This window comes from Panthera leo, chromosome D1 (assembly GCF_018350215.1).
Source record: "Panthera leo isolate Ple1 chromosome D1, P.leo_Ple1_pat1.1, whole genome shotgun sequence".
NCBI classification, from domain to species: domain Eukaryota; kingdom Metazoa; phylum Chordata; class Mammalia; order Carnivora; family Felidae; genus Panthera; species Panthera leo.
The window spans coordinates 85,566,311-85,587,537 of record NC_056688.1 but is presented as its reverse complement, the minus strand read 5'-3'; the positions used below and the strand labels follow the sequence as shown (position 1 = coordinate 85,587,537).

The window sequence follows — 21,227 nt, the reverse complement described above, 5'->3', positions numbered from 1 at the left end:
TGATTTTTGGTCTATAAATTCATCATATTATTTGATTTTGAGTACTTAGTGTGTATCTTTGTTCTACATTTCTGTAATCAATAATTTCATTTCTCGGGGCACCTGGGTGCCTCAGTCAGTTGAGCATCCAACTCTTGAGTGTCTGACTCTTGATTTCAGTTCAGGTCATAATCCCATCCTAGGGTCATGGGATTGAGCCCCACTTGGTGTGGAGCCTGCTTAAGATTCTCTCTCTTTCCCTCTGCCCCCTTTCCCCTGCTTGTGTGCTCTCTCTCTCTAAAAAGAAAAAAAAAAAAAATTAAAGGTAATACCATCCCCCAAAGTTCTACAATCAGAAGAAAGACACATTTCCATGAGTTGACAATGCCCTTTGTAAGCCAATAAATGACAAAGATGCATGGGAGAAAAAATAGCAAAAGGAGAGAGAAGAGACAAAAATAAAACAAGACGAAAGGCAGCAACCAGAAAAAAAGAAAAAGAAATACTGACTAAAAATGAAAAGAAGCAATAGGATTAATGAGAAACAAAGAGAAGTAGTAATAGAGAACAGACACAGCTAAAAAGGGAGAAAGAGGGAAATTTCAATGGTAGGGAGATACACAATATAGGAATATAACAGCCCTATATACCTCAACCATCACAGTAAAGGAGTTAACAAAACAGCAAAAACATGATGAATTTAGCCAACCATCAACCTAATCAAGCTAACTGCCTTTGAGATGTTTTTCTTTTTAATTTAGAAAAACAGTTTTTCCATATAGGACAATACTGTATGATGGGTAAAAGTTATCTCCAGAGCTGAAAAGTAACTCTGTGCTAAATCTTTTATTTTATGCACTTGTTAAAATTAATTTATTCTGAAATATGATAGTCTCCTACCTTCTAAAAAACTGCATGTAAAACATGCACAATTATATTTATTCATGACAAAACACTACAGTGCTCAATACTATTGCCAAACTGTAAAAATATATATTAGACCTATGACAGAAGTCTTGCTACCATTTACAAACGGAGGAATTCTAAAATTAACTTCAACATCAAAGCACAAAATTTCAAGCACTAAATGCAAAGCACAAATATGGATGCTTCCTGAGAACCTTGCATCTCAGTTTTCTTAATGGTTTTCATAGTTAAAGAAAAACATCCTAAGTACTGCTCCACCTGAATGTGACTCCTGGATCTGTGGTACAGACTAGGGATTCCCAAACTTTAATTATTCTTATATCATTTTCAAAATTTATACTATAGTCTCATATTATTAAAACTCTCATTTACTTGTTTTGATAACTGTAAATTATTCATTATTTGGCTTCACCCTAACACCAAGTATTTGCTGTTATGTACATGTATATATAAAATGTTTCATAGTAAAAATACAACTGTTCATATAGAAACTGTTCACCTGTGTACCCTGCAAAATTATTTTTGCATATGACCAATAATGTGTACCACACTTAAAGAAATCATACTAAAATACCACACTTTAGGTATTTATGATTTACATAAGAAGAGGTCTCACTGAAAAGATCAAAACCGATATTTACAACTATATTATAACCAAATAGGATTTTTGGAGCCAATGTGATTAAATGATTATTGTACCTTTTTGAAAAAGCAGTTTTAGCATTTCAAAATAAGCCACGTCAAAAAAAAAAAAAAAAATAAGCCATGTCATTAGAAGGATGGACATTTAATCCATTATAAGGGATTTTCTACCTCACACTTTGAAAGATTCATTTCCTTTTTCACCGAGGTTTATTTACATACAATAAGATTTACCATTGCAAGTGTAGCTAGGTAAACTTTAATAATTATACATTGTCAAGTAACAACCACCAAAATTGAGATACAGTTCCATCACCTTAAGGTTTCCTTACACCCCTCTGTAGTCACTAACCTCAGATCCAGGCAGCTATTTAAAGATTTGTATTTTTAGAGAACTACAGGCCAATATCCCTGATGAATATGGATGCAAAAATTCTTAATAAGATACTAGCAAATCGAATTCAACAGCATATAAAAAGAATTATTCACCATGATCAAGTGGGATTCATTCCTGGGATGCAGGGCTGGTTCAACATTCGCAAATCGATCAACGTGATACATCACATTAACAAAAAAAAAGAGAAGAACCATATGATCCTGTCAATCGATGCAGAAAAGGCCTTTGACAAAATCCAGCACCCTTTCTTAATAAAAACCCTTGAGAAAGTCGGGATAGAAGGAACATACTTAAAGATCATAAAGGCCATTTATGAAAAGCCCACAGCTAACATCATCCTCAACGGGGAAAAACTGAGAGCTTTTTCCCTGAGATCAGGAACACAACAGGGATGCCCACTGTCACCGCTGTTGTTTAATATAGTGCTGGAAGTTCTAGCATCAGCAATCAGACAACAAAAGGAAATCAAAGGCATCAAAATTGGCAAAGATGAAGTCAAGCTTTCGCTTTTTGCAGATGACATGATATTATACATGGAAAATCCGATAGACTCCACCAAAAGTCTGCTAGAACTGATATATGAATTCAGCAAAGTTGCAGGATACAAAATCAATGTGCAGAAATCAGTTGCATTCTTATACACTAACAATGAAGCAACAGAAAGACAAATGAAGAAACTGATCCCATTCACAATTGCACCAAGAAGCATAAAATACCTAGGAATAAATCTAACCAAAGATGTAAAAGATCTGTATGCTGAAAACTATAGAAAGCTTATGCAGGTAATTGAAGAAGATATAAAGAAATGGAAAGACATTCCCTGCTCATGGATTGGAAGAATAAATATTGTCAAAATGTCAATACTACCCAAAGCTATCTACACATTCAATGCAATCCCAATCAAAATTGCACCAGCATTCTTCTCGAAACTAGAACAAGCAATCCTAAAATTCATATGGAACCACAAAAGGCCCCGAATAGCCAAAGTAATTTTGAAGAAGAAGACCAAAGCAGGAGGCATCACAATCCCAGACTTTAGCCTCTACTACAAAGCTGTCATCATCAAGACAGCATGGTATTGGCATAAAAACAGACACATAGACCAATGGAATAGAATAGAAACCCCAGAACTAGACCCACAAACGTATGGCCAACTCATCTTTGACAAAGCAGGAAAGAACATCCAATGGAAAAAAGACAGTCTCTTTAACAAATGGTGCTGGGAGAACTGGACAGCAACATGCAGAAGGTTGAAACTAGACCACTTTCTCACACCATTCACAAAAATAAACTCAAAATGGATAAAGGACCTGAATGTGAGACAGGAAACCATCAAAACCTTAGAGGAGAAAGCAGGAAAAGACCTCTCTGACCTCAGCCGTAGCAATCTCTTACTCGGCACATCCCCAAAGGCAAGGGAATTAAAAGCAAAAGTGAATTACTGGGACCTTATGAAGATAAAAAGCTTCTGCACAGCAAAGGAAACAACCAACAAAACTAAAAGGCAACCAACGGAATGGGAAAAGATATTTGCAAATGACACATCGGACAAAGGGCTAGTATCCAAAATCTATAAAGAGCTCATCAAACTCCACACCCGAAAAACAAATAACCCAGTGAAGAAATGGGCAGAAAACATGAATAGACACTTCTCTAAAGAAGACATCCGGATGGCCAACAGGCACATGAAAAGATGTTCAACGTCGCTCCTTATCAGGGAAATACAAATCAAAACCACACTCAGATACCACCTCACGCCAGTCAGAGTGGCCAAAATGAAGAAATCAGGAGACTATAGATGCTGGAGAGGATGTGGAGAAACAGGAACCCTCTTGCACTGTTGGTGGGAATGCAAATGGGTGCAGCCGCTCTGGAAAGCAGTGTGGAGGTTCCTCAGAAAATTAAAAATAGACCTACCCTATGACCCAGCAATAGCACTGCTAGGAATTTATCCAAGGGATACAGGAGTACTGATGCATAGGGGCACCTGTACCCCAGTGTTTATAGCGGCACTCTCAACAATAGCCAAATTATGGAAAGAGCCTAAATGTCCATCAACTGATGAATGGATAAAGAAATTGTGGTTTATATACACAATGGAATACTACGTGGCAATGAGAAAAAATGAAATATGGCCTTTTGTAGCAACATGGATGGAACTGGAGAGTGTGATGCTAAGTGAAATAAGCCATACAGAGAAAGACAGATACCATATGGTTTCACTCTTATGTGGATCCTGAGAAACATAACAGAAACCCATGGGGGAGGGGAAGGAAAAAAAAAAAGAGGTTAGAGTGGGAGAGAGCCAAAGCATAAGAGACTGTTAAAAACTGAGAACAAACTGAGGGTTGATGGGGGGTGGGAGGGAGGGCAGGGTGGGTGATGGGTATTGAGGAGGGCACCTTTTGGGATGAGCACTGGGTGTTGTATGGAAACCAATTTGACAGTAAATTTCATATATTAAAAAATTAAAAAAAAAAAATAAAGATTTGTATTTTTGATCCTACCTGTCTCTATAGTAGCACTGAATTCAAAGAAAATCTTGGTCATGTGTGTTATCTTCTAGCAAGAACAGCTAAATCTTAGGCTTTAGTGTAGATTAAGGTCAAAAAACAGAGGGACAATTCCCAAAATGAGGAAGAACTCTCTTCGAAACACCATCAGTGAACAATGATTTAATAAAAACTGAAGCTGACAAAAAAAAAAAAAGGTCAATGTGGTACAGTGTTTTCACGGTCTGGAAATACTATTTGAGAGAATGCTGATAGTTATAAGAGGGTGAAAATAACAATGCAGAAGTCTATTCTGAGAGAAAGTTGCTTTCACCTGACTGACTAATCAGTTCTGTAAATATGTAGCTATCTCTAGATATACATTCTTCATCCTTACTTTAACAGATAACCTGACATCTGACATTTTACCTATGTCCCCAACCATCTACATCTACATTTTCCAGCACAAAAAATCATGACAACCCTTAAGCCAATAAAAAAGATTAAAGTGTTATTTTCACTACTGAAAAAAAAAACCAGTAAAGCATCAACCTTCTGATGAATTATTATACACAACTAAAAAATAATAACTGAGCATTAACTGAAGGCCAAACATTGCTTTAGATGCTTATGTATATAACTCATTTAAATCGTTATTAACTACCCTACGGGACAGATAGTTACTAAATGCCTAGAATAGGGCTGGCATATAGTGGGTATTCAATAAATACTTGTGATGAGTAAATAATGATTCACAAATATTTTCAAAATAAGGAAACAGGACCCAAGGTCATGGAGCTGGCTCCGAGTCACAGAACTAATATATGGCACACTCAGAATTCAAGCCCTGGGCGCCTGGGTGGCTCAGTTGGTTGAGCGTCCAACTTCAGCTCAGGTCATGATCTCACAGCCTGTGAGTTTGAGCCCCATGTAGGGCTCTGTGCTGACAACTCTGAGCCTGGAGCCTGCTTAGGGTTCTGTCTCCTTCTCTCTCTGCACCTTCCCCACTCGCGCACGCTCTCTCTCTCAAAAGTAAATAAACATTAAAAAAAAAAAAAAAAAAATCCAAGCCCAGAAAGTTACCTCCAGAGCCCACATTTTTTGTAAAATATTTTATTTATTTTTGAGAGACAGGACATGAGATGCGGACGGTAGGAGAGAGAAGGAGGGGGACACAGAATCCAAAGCAGGCTCCAGGCTCTGAGCTGTCAGCACAGAGTCTGGCATGGGGCTCGAACTCACGAGCCATGAGATCATGACCTGAGCCAAAGTCAGACGCTCAACTGACTGAGCTGAGCCACCCAGGTGCCCCCAGTGCCCACATTTTGAACACATTGCTATACTGCACCTTTAATGTAAATGCTACCTTTTCTCTAAAGATATAATCTATTATTGTAGCATATAAGCAGTAGAAAGGTTCTTAAAAATACACTGAAAAGGTAAGTCCTTCCTTTTTCATTTAACCAGTTTTTAAAGTATATATAGAGTGTGTCATAATATCTTGCCACTAACCAATGTGTTACTTAATTTCTGAGCCTCGGTTTCTTGTCTAAATGTGAGGAATAATAATGGTATGTCGCGTCACAGAGTAAAATGAGGAAATGCATGTACGGTGATAAGAATGCCTGATACATCGCTTCTCGGCCTTTTGGCTAAGATCAAGTGAAGAATGCCTGATACATAGTGCTATGGTTAGCTAAAATCATTCCTTAAATGTTTACTTGAAGTGTCTTATTCCTACTACTTTTATCATGGAAAAGAACAGTTCATAATACCGTCTCCATGAGATACCTAAGTTAAACATCTTGCATCTTACGTGACACCCAGATGACAGCTAAACAGTTAACCACAGTAGCAAAAATTACAATGTTCATTACAAGTCATATCTTTCTGCTTTTTACTTATAACACCCCCAGATTTTTCACAAAATTTCTCTTAATGCTAAAGTACCTTTCCTATAATCAGGATCACTTTGCTTTGCAATGTATTCAAAGACCTATTTCAAGAATTGTCCTTAGCTCTCTTCTTTTTGATTGTGGTAATTTTCCTCCGACTACACCACAGGTACTTCCTACCTTCTTTTTCAAGATGCTAAAATGTATTACATAACTAGCCTAACAATAATCTATATATAACCACTTGTAATCAAAAGAGAACCTCGGAATGCCCACATAAGTATTAAGTGGCATTTTACACCCTTCCAATATTAAGAATAAGAGCCTCCCCTGCATATTTTCGCCTCAAATTACATGGATTTTCTTTAAGATTATGGAACGTATTGTAAAAGCAGCATATAATTTTCCAACACAGTAATTCTTTTCCAATTGAAAGGTATCCTGTAATATTATCAACATCAATGTGAAAAGACCCCAATTTTCAATTTGACAAAGCTTTTGGGGGGAAGCTTTATCTTTAGTAAACAGCAATTTTCACATGCATAACGGCAAAAACTATGGGAATATAACTAATCATTCTTGGCTCTACACCATTTCAAAGCAATGGATTATTAATTCAACTTATATTAGTAGAAAACTAAAACATTTTTAAAATTAAATAAAATTGTTCATAAGGAGAAAACAAGGCAATATAGTTTTATTAATTAGTAAAGTCCCTATTAATAAAATGCTGTTGGGAAGAACTGATTCAATTACATTTTAGGCAACAGACTTAAATTATAGTAAATTATTAGGCAACAGACTTAATGGTATGTGAAACAGTGCTTCTCAGGCTAATTCCTCACTTTACATTTATATGTAACTATTTATATTTATTAAAGCATTCTAATAACTTAGTAAGAATTTTTTTTCATAATCAGGACCTTGAATAAGCACATCTACAAAAATTAAAATAAGGAAGCAGTATTTTTTTATTTTTTTTATTTTTTAATATATGAAATTTACTGTCAAATTGGTTTCCATACAACACCCAGTGCTCATCCCAAAAGGTGCCCTCCTCAATACCCATCACCCACCCTGCCCTTCCTCCCACCCCCCATCAACCCTCAGTTTGTTCTCAGTTTTTAACAGTCTCTTATGCTTTGGCTCTCTCCCACTCTAACCTCTTTTTTTTTTTTTTTTTTTTTTTCCTTCCCCTCCCCCATGGGTTTCTGTTATGTTTCTCAGGATCCACATAAGAGTGAAACCATATGGTATCTGTCTTTCTCTGTATGGCTTATTTCACTTAGCATCACACTCTCCAGTTCCATCCATGTTGCTACAAAAGGCCATATTTCATTTTTTCTCATTGCCACGTAGTATTCCATTGTGTATATAAACCTCAATTTCTTTATCCATTCATCAGTTGATGGACATTTAGGCTCTTTCCATAATTTGGCTATTGTTGAGAGTGCCGCTATAAACATTGGGGTACAGGTGCCCCTATGCATCAGTACTCCTGTATCCCTTGGATAAAGGGGAAGCAGTATTTACTAAATCAACATGCACTGTAAACTTACCAGCCTACGATTTAGCAATATTTTATCCCAACAACTAATTATGTAGGAGTGTTAAATTCAAAGTCTTCTGAACTTGGAAAAGTACACGTAATAAATGTGCCTTTTTACACAATTAGATTCAGAATGGTATTTGTCAAATGTAATTTTATTCTCCCAATTGTTTTGTGACATTGTTGAAAAACACAGACTGAGGAAAAAAGGTAATTCAAATTGTAAAGAATATAAACTTTGAAGTCTGTTTTCTCAACTCTATTAGAAACTCTCATCTTATACAAAAAGAATAAGTTTCACTCTCTATATAATCTAGATCCCTTCAAAATTAAAAGAGTAGTAATTATGTCTGACCTGTATAACCTTTCATTGTACATGAGTGAGGTGTTCCATGGGTATCTAGAACAGTGAAAATTATGCCTTTAAACAACTATAAATCCTTTCAGATGACAATTATGAGAGATGTGATATAATGAGAGAGTCTAGAGGCAGAAAAGACGTTATCATGCCTAGACTTTACCCCATATTAATTGTGTGTTTCAGACAAACCACTTAACTGTAACTAAGTCTTGATTTTTCTCAACTGCAAACACAGGGATAATATTACCTACCATACAGGACAGCTGAGAGGATAAAACCAGATAAGACATGAAAGTATTTGTAAACTGTGAAGTATAATCTATAAAGGACAATACACATGCTACCAATTACATACTTATTACTACATACTTCCTTGTCTTCTTGAACAGAATACACTAAATATTGAACCCATGGCCATAATTACAAGTTATTGTGCTAAGCTGTAATACAGGGACCAAAGTCACCATAACCCAGGCTAAAGGAGGCCAAGGTGGTAGGCTGACTGTTTTGGTGTTCTTTTATAGCTTCGGATGCCTTTTATACAGTTAGTTGTTGGCTGAGACTTTCACGGCTAACAGGGTACCTAGCTACCTATGGGGAGCTTTTCCAGAGTAATGCCAGTTAAAAAAATCCTCTCTCCTATAATTTGCTGCTCCACCTTCTTTCTCACCTTCTCTCAATGGACAACTGTCTTCTTCACAAAGAAAAAAGAAGTCACCAAATAAGAACTCATTGACTTCCAGCAGCTAAACGGACAAAGGAATCTGCTCTTGGATCCACCTTCTCATCCTTCTGTCCTGTAACAATGGAGACAGGTTCCTCCTTCTCTTACCTAAAGCTAATCCTTCTACTTATGGTTCAGACATCCCCTTCTGCTTTCTGTCAATTATTGTCTCTCTCCCATAACTTCAACCCCAAGCCTTCTCTTGGCTACTTCCCATAAAATTTAAACATGCTCAAGTCTCTTCTGTCTTCTAAAAGGATACACAGGAATGAACATTTTATCACGCTCCAGCTATCCTTCTCCTTACCTGCCGGCTACAGCTCTCCTGACCTAGAGAAATAATACTAAATGCACTTCTTCTTGGGAAGGTATGCACATGGAAGGCAGACACAGTGGGATTAGGGGAGGCAGGGATTAAAACTAAAATAATTTTGAAATAATGAGTTAAGAGTTAATAGGCTGGGGTAGGGGAGGAGGCACAGTGGATCAGGGAGAGAGAGCAGCAAATGCAAAGGCACATAGCTGAGGAAGGGTGATTTGGCTCCTAAAGGGAAATGAAAATAGTTCAGGGTTTCCACTAATGACAAATTTATACATACATTTATTCTTACTCCCTCCCAAAACCCCATTAAAATACCAGCAAAAAAAACCAGTAATTTTTTTAAAAGGCAAAAGCATAAATGCATAAGAACAAACATAATAGGAAAGAAGAGAAAAAGCAGATGAGACACCAAAATCTAAGAAGATAGCAAATTGATCCACACATGGTAACCAATTCCATCTACCTGAGAAAACTGAGACCTAAGCCTGAAGCAAGAAACAATTGAGAGGTGAGCTCATTCATGCAGACGACCTGAAGAACTAAAGGCATTAAGTACTTTTGAGAGTGGGGTTGAGGAGCAGGACTGACAAAAGGAAGATTGGTTGAGACTTCAGAAGATGTAATCAGACCTCCAGCTCTCCTCCTCATCAAAAAGCCAGGTATCTCCTCTCTTCTACCACAGCAGAAAACCAGAGGTTTAATGTATGGAGATAGATCAAAGAAGGTTCTGGATTTGGAAATATCGGGTTGAGGGGTAGAATGCAAAGTTGCACTGAAAACAAAAACAGAAAGACAAAACAAAACAAAGAAAGAAAAGTTGGCCCATGGAGCTATATGAGCCCATGTTCCCATCTTCCCAGGTAGGAGATCTGAAAATTCCCCTCTCGGAAGTTGATTCAGCTAGTGTACATTTGGAGTCATCCAACAAAATAATTAACTCTACTTTATGAAATCCCCCCAGTTATGAATAGGAACCCCCAAATAAGCTTGGAACATGTCACTAATTTTTAAAAATTTTTTATCGCTTTATTTGTATTTTATTTTGTTCATTTATTTTTCAGCATAAGTGTATTCTTTAATTTCCATCCTCTATTTCTCCCATCTCTCCACCCACCTTCCCTCTGGTAACCATCAGTTTGTTCTCTATAGTTAAGAGTCTGTTTCTCATTTATCTTTGCTCATTTGTTTTGTTTCTTAAAATCCACAAATGAGTGAGATCATATGGTATTTGGCTTTCTCTGACTTACTTTGTTTAGCATTATACTCTCTAGCTCCATCCATGTTGTTCTAAATGGCAAGATTTCACTCCTTTTATGGCTGAATACTATTCCACTGTGTATATATACCACATCATCTTTATCCATTCTTCAATCAACAGACATTTGGGCTGCTTCCATTGTTTAGCTATTTCAAATAATGCTGCAATAAACATAGGGTGCATATATTCCTTTGAATTAGTGTTTCTGTATTCTTTGGGTAAATGCCCAGTACTGCGACTACTGGATCACAGAGTAGTTCTATTTTTAATTTTTTGAGGAGCCTCTCTACTGTTTTCCACAGTAGATGCACCAGTTTGTACTCCCATCAACAGTGCAGGAGGGTTCCTTTTACTCCACATCCTTGCCAATAACTGCTGTTTCTTATGTTTTTGATTTCAGCCATTCTGGTAAGTGTGAGGTGATATCTCATTGCAGTTTTGATTTGCATTTCCCTGATGATGTGTGATGCTGAACATCTTTTCATGTGTCTATTGGCCATCTGGATGTCTTCTTTGGAGAAATGTCTGTTCATGTCTTCTGCCCACTTTAAAAAAATTTTTTTAATGTTTATTTATTTTTGAGAGAGATAGAGACAGAATGCAAGTGGGTTGGGGCAGAGAGAGAGAGGGAGGCACAGAATCTGAAGCAGGCTCCAGGGCTCCGAGCTGTCAGCACAGAGCCTGACGTGGGGCTCAAACTCACGAGCTGTGAGATCATGACCTGAGGCGAAGTCGGACGCTCAACCTACTGAGCCACCCAGGAGCCCATTCTGCTCACTTTTTAATTGGATTATTTGTTTTTTGGATATTGAGTTGCATCAATTCTTTACATATTTTGGATACTAACCCTTTATCAGATATATCATTTGCAAATATCTTCTCCCATTGGTAGGTTGCCTTTTAGTTTTGCTGATTATTTCCTTCACTGTGCAGAAGCTTTTTATTTTGATGTAGTCCCAATAGTTTATCTTTGCTTTTATTTCCCTTCCCTTAGGAGACATATCTGGAAAAATGCTGCTATAGCTGATGTCAGAGCAATTACTGCCTGTGCTCTCTTCATGGATCTTTATGGTTTCAGGTCTCACATTTAGGTCTTTAATCTATTTTGAGTTTATTTTTGTGTATGGTGAAAGAAAGTGGTCCAGTTTTCCCAACAACATTTGTTGGAGAGACTCTTTTTCCCATTGTATATTCATTCATCCTTTATTGAAGATTAATTGGCCATATAAATTGTAGGTTTATGTCTGGGGTTTTTGTTCTCTTCCATTGATCTCTGTCTATTTTTATGCCAGTACCATAGACTGTTTTAATTATGACTGCTTTATAATATAACTGGAAATCTGGAATTGTGGTACCTCCAGTTTTGTTTTTCTTTTTCAAGTTTGCTTTGGCTATTTGAGGTCTTTTGTGGTTCCATACAAATTTTAGGAATGTTTGTTCTAGTTCTGAGAAAAAAAATGCTGTTGGTATTTTGATAGGGATTGCATTAAATGTGTAGATTGCTTTGGATAGTATAGACATTTTAACAATATTTATTCTTCCAGCCTGTCAACATGGAATGTGTTTCCCTATCTTTGCATTGTCTTGAATTTTCTTCATCATAAAAGCCCTCTGCAATGTAGATCTAGAGGGAACATACCTCAACATAATAAAGGCCTTACATGAAAAACCCACAACCAGCATCATACTTAATGGTGAAAAACTGAGAGCTTTCCCCCTAAGGCCAGGAAAAAAAAGATGTCTGGTCTTACCACTTTTATACAATATAGTACTGGAAGTCCTAGCCACAGCAATTAGACAACATAAAGAGACAAAAGGCATCCAAATTGGTAAGGAAGAAGTAAAACTCTATTTGCAGATGACATGATACTATATGTAGAAAACCCTAAAGACTCCACCAAAAACTACTAGAATTGGTAAATAAATTCAGTAAAGTCACAGGATACAAAACCAACATATAGAAATCTATTCTATTCCTATATACTAATAATGAAGCAGTGGAGTGGGACATTTCATTCTTAAAGATGAAAAGATGACCAATGATCACCAAATATAGGAAAAAAGAACCTCTATAACAAAAGGAAGAGAAAAACCAAAAGGAACTCAAAGAGGGGCACCTGGGTGGTTCAGTCGGTTGAGCGTCTGACTCTTGATCTCAGGGTAGGGAGTTCAAGCCCCATGTTGGGCTCCATGCTGGGCATTAAGTCTACTTAAAAAAAAAAAAAAAAAAAAAAAAAGGGGGCGCCTGGGTGGCTCAGTCGGTTGAGCGTCCGACTTCAGCTCAGGTCATGATCTCACGGTCCTTGAGTTCGAGGCCTGCCTAGGGCTCTGTGCTGACAGGTCAGAGCCTGAAACCTACTTGGGATTCTGTCTCTATCTTCTCTCTGCCCCTCCCCGGCTCATGCTCTGTCTCTCTCTCTCCCTCTCAAAAATAAACAAAAACAAATGTATAAATAAAAAAAATAAATAAAATAAAAAGAACCCAAAGAAAAAGAAGAAAACTTAAAAAAAAAAAACTTTATTAACCTAAACAAAATATTTTATTCCTAAAACAATATCAGGAAGTCACACACACATCAAAAAGAAAATTCAGAAAATAGGCAGAGTTGTTAGAAATAAAAATACAAAATTGAAGTCATCAATAGAGGAATTAAAATATAAAGATGATTACATTCATACAATTCACTCATTGAACAAAATTTGAGTACCTACCACTTTCCAGAGATAATTTAGTAAGAGGTAAATTAGGAAAATATCATGTCCTAGAAGACAAATGAAAATATAACAAAGAAGAATATGTGATAAACTGTGTCAAATGCTGCTGTTATCTAAGCAGGGTTGACAATTTAAATTTATTACTTAACAAAGTGGTGTCTGCCTGGAAGAAGAGGTCTCATCTTTGGAATGCCCAGAAACAGTGTCTTACCCTCTTTCCAAGGCTTCTTCCATAGCTTACCATCAGTACCTAATAGACATACCACTTCATCCCAAAGCAATTTACACATCCATACCAACTTTGTTCAGAATTCTTCAGCTCTATTTGGCTTAGGAAGAAACCAAGTTAGGAGAAAAAATTTTGGTTTTTCTTTAATTGAGTTTGGTCTGGAAAGTCCTCTCCTCCAAACTCCATCTCTCCACAAGGAGCCAATACAGCAAAGCTTATTGGGAGACAGCTGGGCCAATCATTCTTCCTTTTAAGTGTCTTTTTTTTTTCCCCCCCTTTGCTCACTTTGACCCTCCTTCTCCAGGACTTCTGTTCCTCACATTTGCAGGTACCATAACATAGTACAGTGGGCCCACATACACCTGTGCACCAGAATCACTGGTCCAGCTGGTTAAAGTTGTAGGCATCAGGGGATCAAAAGGCACAAAGAAACTTTTTAGCATTATGAAAATGTTCCATATCTTAACCGTGGTGATAATTTACACAGTTGTACATAACTACAAAAAACCTCTTCAAAATAAATTTAAATTTAAACGTTGACACCTCAAAAAACTGAAAAAGGCAGTCATTAATTATGCTAGGACAAAAGGCACAAGCCACCTCTACTCTGGGAAAAGTAGGATAAATGGTCACCTTACTAATAAATCAAAATGAAGACTAAGTATTAACCATTGGTTATAGCAACATGGATATTGTGAAGTAATAGAAAAAAAAAATATCCACATGTCTCTGCCTCCAGTTTCTGGCACAGAATTCCTAAAACCCTTGGAATCTCCTGGGTGACTGAAGTGTCTTTTTTTCTAATGGGGTGACTCTCGGTGGGCTCCTGGATGGGGGCTGATCACCAGAAAGTCTAAGCCATAATTGGAAGCTTGGAACTTTCAGGCCCATCCCTCATTCTCCAGAGAAGGGAGAGGAGATGGAAATGGAGTTAGTAATCAATCATGCCAACATGATGAAGCCTACATGAAATTCCCAACAGTACAGGGTTCAGAAAGTATCTGAGTCAGTGAACACATACATCTACATGCCAGGAGGGTAGCATACCCCAGCTTCACAGTGACAGAAGCTCCTGTACTCTGTATCTCTTCATCTGGCTATTCATCTGTATCCTTTACCATAACCTTTATTATATAATGAACTGGTAAATGTGATGATTTCCCTGAGTTCTGTAAGCCTTTCTAGCAAATTATCAAACTCAAGGAGGGGGTCAGGGAACCCTAATCTATAGCTGGTCGGTCAGAAGTACAGGTGACAACCTGGGACTTGTGACTGGCATCTCAAGTGGGGGCAGTGTTGTGGGAGTGAGCCCTTAACTTTGAGGGATCTGACGCTATCTCCAGGGAATGTCAGAATTGAAGTGAATTATAGGACATCCAACTGGTGTTGCAGAAAATTGCTTGATGTGTTGAAAATCCACACATCTGGTGACAGAAGAATTATGTGTGAGTAAAGGAAAAACACAGGAGGACTGTGTTTTTTCCCATTACAGATATCACTGGCAATCTTGATAAGAGCAGTTTCAGTGTAGTGATGGGAGCAAAGCCTCACTGGAGTAAGTTTACAAGAGTTGGGAAGAGGAAAATTGGAGAAAGGAAATAGAGATAACATTTTGAAATGTTTTTTGCTACAAAGAATACAGAGGGGTGCCTGGATGGCTCAGTTGGTTAAACATCCGACTCTTGATTTCAGCTCAGGTCATGAACTCATGGTTTGTGAGATAGAGACCCACATCAGGCTCTGTGCTGATAATACAGACCCTGCTTGGAATTCTCTCTCCCTCTTCCTCTGCCACTCCCCCACCTCAAAATAAATAAATAAACATTTTTTTTTTTTTTTTAAAGAAGAACAATAGAAGAGTTGGGGCAACAACTGGCAGAAATGGGTTGAAAGAAAGGCTGGATTTTTTTTTTTCCAAAGATGGGAAAAATGATGGTACATTTTAATGCAGATAGGAATAATCCAGGAGAACAGGCCAGATATCCTACAAACTCATAGTTGTTTGTTTTGTTTTGTTTTCTTAAATAAGGAGCTGAGGACTCAAAGAAACCCAATGAATCCAAATTCAAAATGAAAAGGTCCTCCCCAGAAGAGAAGAAACCCATTACTGGCTTTATCTTTGGCACAGCAGCAGGAGCAGGAAGCCATCACAGATGTAGATAAGAAGAAAACAAATTAGGGGTGCCTGGGTGGCTCAGTCTGTTAAGCGTCCACCTCTTGGTTTCAGCTCAGGTCATGATCTCATGGTTCATGAATTCGAGCTCCACACTGGGCTGACAGCATGGAGCCTGCTTGGGATTTCTCTCTCCCTCTCTCTCTCCCCCTCCCCAATTCATGCTGTCTCTCTCAAAAAATAAATAAATAAATCAATAAACTTAAAAAAAAAAAAAAAAAAGAAAAGAAAAGAAAACAAACTTTTAATCATTTTTAAGGGCCAACTCCAGACTGGCATCACCTATGGATGGGCCCCAAATGTACAGAGACTGTACCTGCCCACCAATTCTATTCCATAGGCCTTTACCAAGTATTCACAAGAAAGAACAGAGATAGGACAGGACAGCCAAGAGTCATTCACCTATGAGGCACTGGTACAAGTGGCCTACTAAAGTTGGAGGACAGGACTGGAGAAATGAGAGAAAACCCTCCAAACCATGAGATCATGACCTGAACCGAAGTCAGACGCTTAACCAACTGAGCCACCCAGGCGCCCCAAGAATACACTTGATTTTTAAAAAAGACACTCAGAAAAGATAATTATACAAATGGCTAATAATAACATTTAAAAATGCTTACAATCATTAGTCATCAGAGAAATACAAAACAAAACCACAATGAGAGATCACTATAAACACAGAATTGGGTGGTGGTTCTCAATGGAATGGGGAGGTTGGCCATTTTGACCCCCAGGAGACATTTTTAGTTGTTACTGGCATCTAGAATGCTGCTCATCATCCTACACTGCACAGGGCAGCCCCACATAACAAAGAATTATCCTGCCCTAAATGTCAATGGCAGCAAAATTGAGAAACCCTCAATCGATGAAATGAAAGAGACAAATAGCATCAAATGTTGGTGAAGATCTAGAGCAACTGGAACTCTCTAATAGGATAAGAGAGGGTATGCAAAATGACTCACTCATTTTGGTGTTTGACAAGTGCTAATATATGAAGAGCAAACGGCTTCTCATTGCCATATTAAAGGTCAACATGGACTAAAAGGCCTGCATGATCTAGACCCAGTCTACTTTTCCAGCCTCGACCCTCACTGAAATGAGGGAAAAGGATGATTCAGTATGAGGAAAAATTTTTCAATCAAGTCTACTTTACTTTAATGAAAGAAATCTTGAAAATTCTGAGACAAAAGAAATCTTAGTATCATTTAGTCAGCTTACTACCTAAAGAAGGGATAGTAATACATTCCTGACAGTAAAATGGCTACTGTCTCTCACAATAAACACAAACAGTTTTGGCAAAATCTCAGATCTATTTGACAAAAACTATAGGAACAACTAATGCTACATAAGTAATGACGCTCTATCCCTTTTGTATCCCTTTTGTAAACTAAGTTAACTGGAGACCATCATAGAGTTACTGACATTGGCTTAAGAAACTTCACAATATAGCCTGAAAAAAATTAAAATAACAGTTAAGAAAGATACTATATACTTACAAATACAACTCATTTCACAAAAGAATTGAGTTGTGTGAAAAACAGTGTATAAATGGGCACTATTCAATAAAAACACAATACAAACTATAAATGCAAGCCACATATGCAATATCAAAGCAAAAATCAGATTAAATTAATTTTATATTTTATTATACTATATGCAAATATATGCATACATTATGTACAAAATATGCAAAATAGCCAATATACCCAAATTTTTATCACCTCAATATGTAATCAACATAAAGTTTAGATTATTTTATATTCTTTTTTTTTTTTTTTTTTTTTAACGTTTATTTATTTTTGAGACAGAGAGAGACAAAGCATGAATGCGGGAGGGTCAGAGAGAGGGAGACACAGAATCTGAAACAGGCTCCAGGCTCTGAGGTGTCAGCACAGAGACCGACGCGGGGCTCGAACTCACGGACCGCGAGATCATGACCTGAGCCGAAGTAGGCCGCTTAACTGACTGAGCCTATATTCTCTTTTTGTACTAAGTCTTCAAAATCCGCTGTGTATTATACATTTATAGTAAATGTCATTTTGGACTAGCCACATTTCAAATGCTCAATAGACACATGTAGCTAGTGGCTACTGGATGCTAACATTGCTTATTCTAAGCACTTTACATGGACTATTTCATTTAATCCTCTCTGAGGCACATACAGGGGGAAAGTAACTTGTCCCAAGTTCCCACAGTTAGTGGTAGAATCAGGATTCCAAATCAACCTGCATGACTCAGATTTCTTGCTCCAAACCATGTTTTCCCATTTCAAATAAAAAAAAAAAAAAAAAAAAAAAAAAAAAAAAAAATTTTTTTTTTTTTTTTTTTACAATATTACTGACACTTTCAACTAATCAAATTAATACCTTACTTCTCCTGCTTTGATATCATATATTCATTTTAGGGAAACCTAAATTTCCCATCACTTAAGACAAAACTGTTTCCCCCAACCCCCATGATTTAAATCTGCAAGCAAAGACTTACCAGTAATATGAGTTTTTGATACTTTTGTTTTAGGTCTGACATATTTGCAGATGGGTCTGCCCCCAGAATGCTGTACCAATCCTTCTTTGGTATCTGCTCAAATGCCATCATCCACTGAACAAGAAGTGGGCCTTCTCGGATAGGCTTAATAAAAATATTGATGACGATTCATTAGTTTGCAGGATCGAAGAAATACGCAAGTACGTTTCTAAGTTCTTTAATATTTAGTTGAGTAAATCATGATTACAATACAATCCTCATGAAGCATATATTTTCATTTTCATTCAAAACGCCCCAAGAATCTCACGTGTAAGTATACAGACAAGGATGGAACATGTGTTACAGGTTTCATGATATACACTTATATCTTAAATCAATGAATATATAATAGCATTAAGAAAAAAGAATCCGAAAATGAACCCGAGCGGTGATGACCTCTAAGAAGGTATTTGTGCTAGTCTCATGGTAAAGGCGGCACACAAGAAGTCCTCAGTAAACACACTAGAGAAATTTAATAAATGTTGGCAAATTTAAAAAATGTTGAAAGCAAAACAAAACAGCAAAGAATTAAAATGAACTTGGGAGCATTCCCTCTTAGCGTTTCCATTTCTTAGTGTTCACGTTTCTTCCACATTACCTCAATAGAGTAATATGGGAAAGGGCCGGTCAGCATGGGCGGCAGGTAGACAGCAAGAGTCCCTCGGTTTCTGGCGCTCACAAAGAACTGAAAGTGCTCACAGGAGGATACCCCAGCCCTCTAGACTACAGAACAGACTTCGCCGGGAGCCCCAAAAATCAGGCAACCTCTTCCCACAGCCGGTAACTTCAAGAGATGGGGGTGGGGAGCTCCTCAAAATTGAGACTTGGGAATCCACTGTACTCACTGCGGCTGTACCACCCAGCCTTAGGCGGATACCCTCCGCTGCCTTTACTCAGTATCAAACTTACCAAACTTCTTACAGTACTTCGTACCCACTCCTCGCCTGCAGCCTGCCAAAACCCGGAACCGGCTTCTCCTTCCGCCGGAAGTCATTGCTCTGACGTGACTACGTTTCTAGTCGAGCTCTTATAGCCGAGACACCAAGCAAGAGGCGCTCCGCCCTCCTGGACGCGGTCGCTATGGTAACCAGTCTCTGCTTCCAAGGAGTTTACCAGCAGTAAGTGTCGGGCTGTGAAAAGAGGTGTCTTTCGCTTCTTTCTAACTCCCTTTTGTCCCAGGTCTGCGACTGTAGCGTTTCTCCTCTCCCCCAAGAGTACTTCACACCCGGGCTTCCTCCGCCCTCCCCAAAGCTCCCTCCGCTTACCCTGCCCAGCGCTGCTCCCAATCCTTTTGTGGTTGGTGATGGTTCTTCGGCAGGTGGCGGGTGGGGGGGGTGGGGGGGGTGGGGGGGTGAGGAATGGTGGAGTAGGGGGATGTGAAAGATGAGATCTAATTCCTCCCTTGTCGCTACACTTGCCTTAGAATGTTCTTATTCTAAAAAAAAAAAAAAGAATGTTCTTATTCTAAAATTAAGAGAAAACCTATGACGATTGAAGTTTTTCTTTTCAGTTTGAATAGTTTTTTTTTCTGGAAAAGGTTTTTTTTTTTTTTTTTTTTTTTTTTTTTGTTAATTTGAGAGAGCGCGCGACGGAGATGGGGGAGAAGGACAGAGAGAGAGAGAGAGAGACAGAGGGAGAGAATCTCAAGCAGACTCCATGGTGGTCAGTCCCAGCCAGTGGAGGGGTCGGGGTGGGGGAATGGATCCCAGGACCCTAAGCCAAAATCAAGAGTCCAACGCTCAATTAACTCAGCCACCCAGGCCCCCACCCTGGAAAAGATTTTCAACCCAATTATTTCTTGTAGATCTTAGCAACTGGTAACTTTTAAAAATCCGTTCACATTTACTATCTCGCTTCACTTTCACTTCAACCCAGTGAGGCTAATAAGGCAGGTGTTAAAATCCCATTTTGTAGATGAGGAAACAAACCAAGCATCAAGGCAAAATAGCTAATTGTATAGCAGCAGAACAGGACACTCAGGAAGTCAGCATATTACCAGGGAAGCCAGGCTATCTTTCAAGGTTACAGAAAAAGCAGAATGAACCACTCCACTTTGAGGCAGTTGTTGGGCACTCCAAAAGGCTACTGTTAGGTTTTTTTGGTTAGTTTTCCCTTCTTCATTCTGCTTTGCCTTCTGTTCTTCCCATTTATTATCTCTATACTGCTCACCTTACACTGACCTCTCTTCTTGCATTGTACCCAGAGGTGAAACTGCATGTTGTGTTTTGTCGACATGATTTAAATTTCACTTGGAGATGTTAAGTTGGTTCTGTTGTTGTTACTGCTTAAATTTGCTTTTGTTCTTCTTTTTTGTCTTTCTTCTACCAAGTCTCAGTTGAAGAAGCAATCAAGATAAACCTAAGAACATTAAGTAAAATATTTTAATATGGCCAAATTATTTAATGATGGTATAAAGAATAATTGAATGACACAAGAAAGTGAGAAAATCCAGGGTGAAAAGTATAGACTGGGTTCTCCATAGGATTTTGTCATGTTTAAAATTAGAGACAGAACATTATGCCAAGTTAGAGGATTTGATTTTAGTCCTGGTTCCAACATACCTTGTGTGTGGCTCTAAGGAAATACCTTATATGAATGAACTGTGTTGTTCTGAATACCTTTCTTGACACCCTGTTGAAATTTTAGCCCCCAAACACCCCCCTTTCCACTGCTTAGTGCTTCCTCATATAGATAGTTATGCTCAGATCCTCCGATTTTTACAGCAAGAGCATGTAACTTTGATTTATGATCCCCTAGGGTATTGTGTTGTCTCTTTTATTCCCTTTTTTTAAGCCAAATTCTGAAAAGTCTGATCACGGTACCTCCATTTTCTCAAGTTACTCTTTTATATTTGTGTATGTGTGTGTGTGCTCTGTGTGTGTATGTATGCATGTAGGTAGGTAGGTTTTAGATAGTAAGAAATAAGCATTTTTCTCCTAGCAATTCCCAAGTCTTCTGTCATTTCATCTCGAATACTCTAGCTCACATCACTAAAGCATACTTTAGTTTGCAAGTTTTTCTTTCATCTCCATAAAGTCATT

The 21,227-nt window shown here is 38.0% G+C and overlaps 2 protein-coding genes across 4 annotated transcripts in view; one reads left to right on the top strand and one right to left on the bottom strand.

Moving 5' to 3' along the window:
- Positions 1–19,158, bottom strand: part of DNAJC24 (DnaJ heat shock protein family (Hsp40) member C24) — a 59,027-nt gene extending 39,869 nt beyond the window's left edge. For both annotated transcript variants that reach the window (XM_042904487.1, XM_042904488.1), the window contains exons 1-2: positions 19,096–19,158; positions 18,148–18,291 (exon numbers count right to left, since the gene is read on the bottom strand). In XM_042904487.1, coding sequence (XP_042760421.1) covers positions 18,148–18,258 — 111 coding nt within the window. In that variant the 5' untranslated portion in view covers positions 18,259–18,291; positions 19,096–19,158. The remainder of the gene's footprint in view (positions 1–18,147; positions 18,292–19,095) is intronic.
- Positions 19,159–19,218: 60 nt separating this feature from the next.
- DCDC1 (doublecortin domain containing 1) overlaps positions 19,219–21,227 on the top strand; it is a 479,157-nt gene continuing 477,148 nt past the window's right edge. For both annotated transcript variants that reach the window (XM_042906361.1, XM_042906360.1), the window contains exon 1: positions 19,219–19,304. The gene's annotated coding sequence lies outside the window, so the exon portion shown is untranslated. The remainder of the gene's footprint in view (positions 19,305–21,227) is intronic.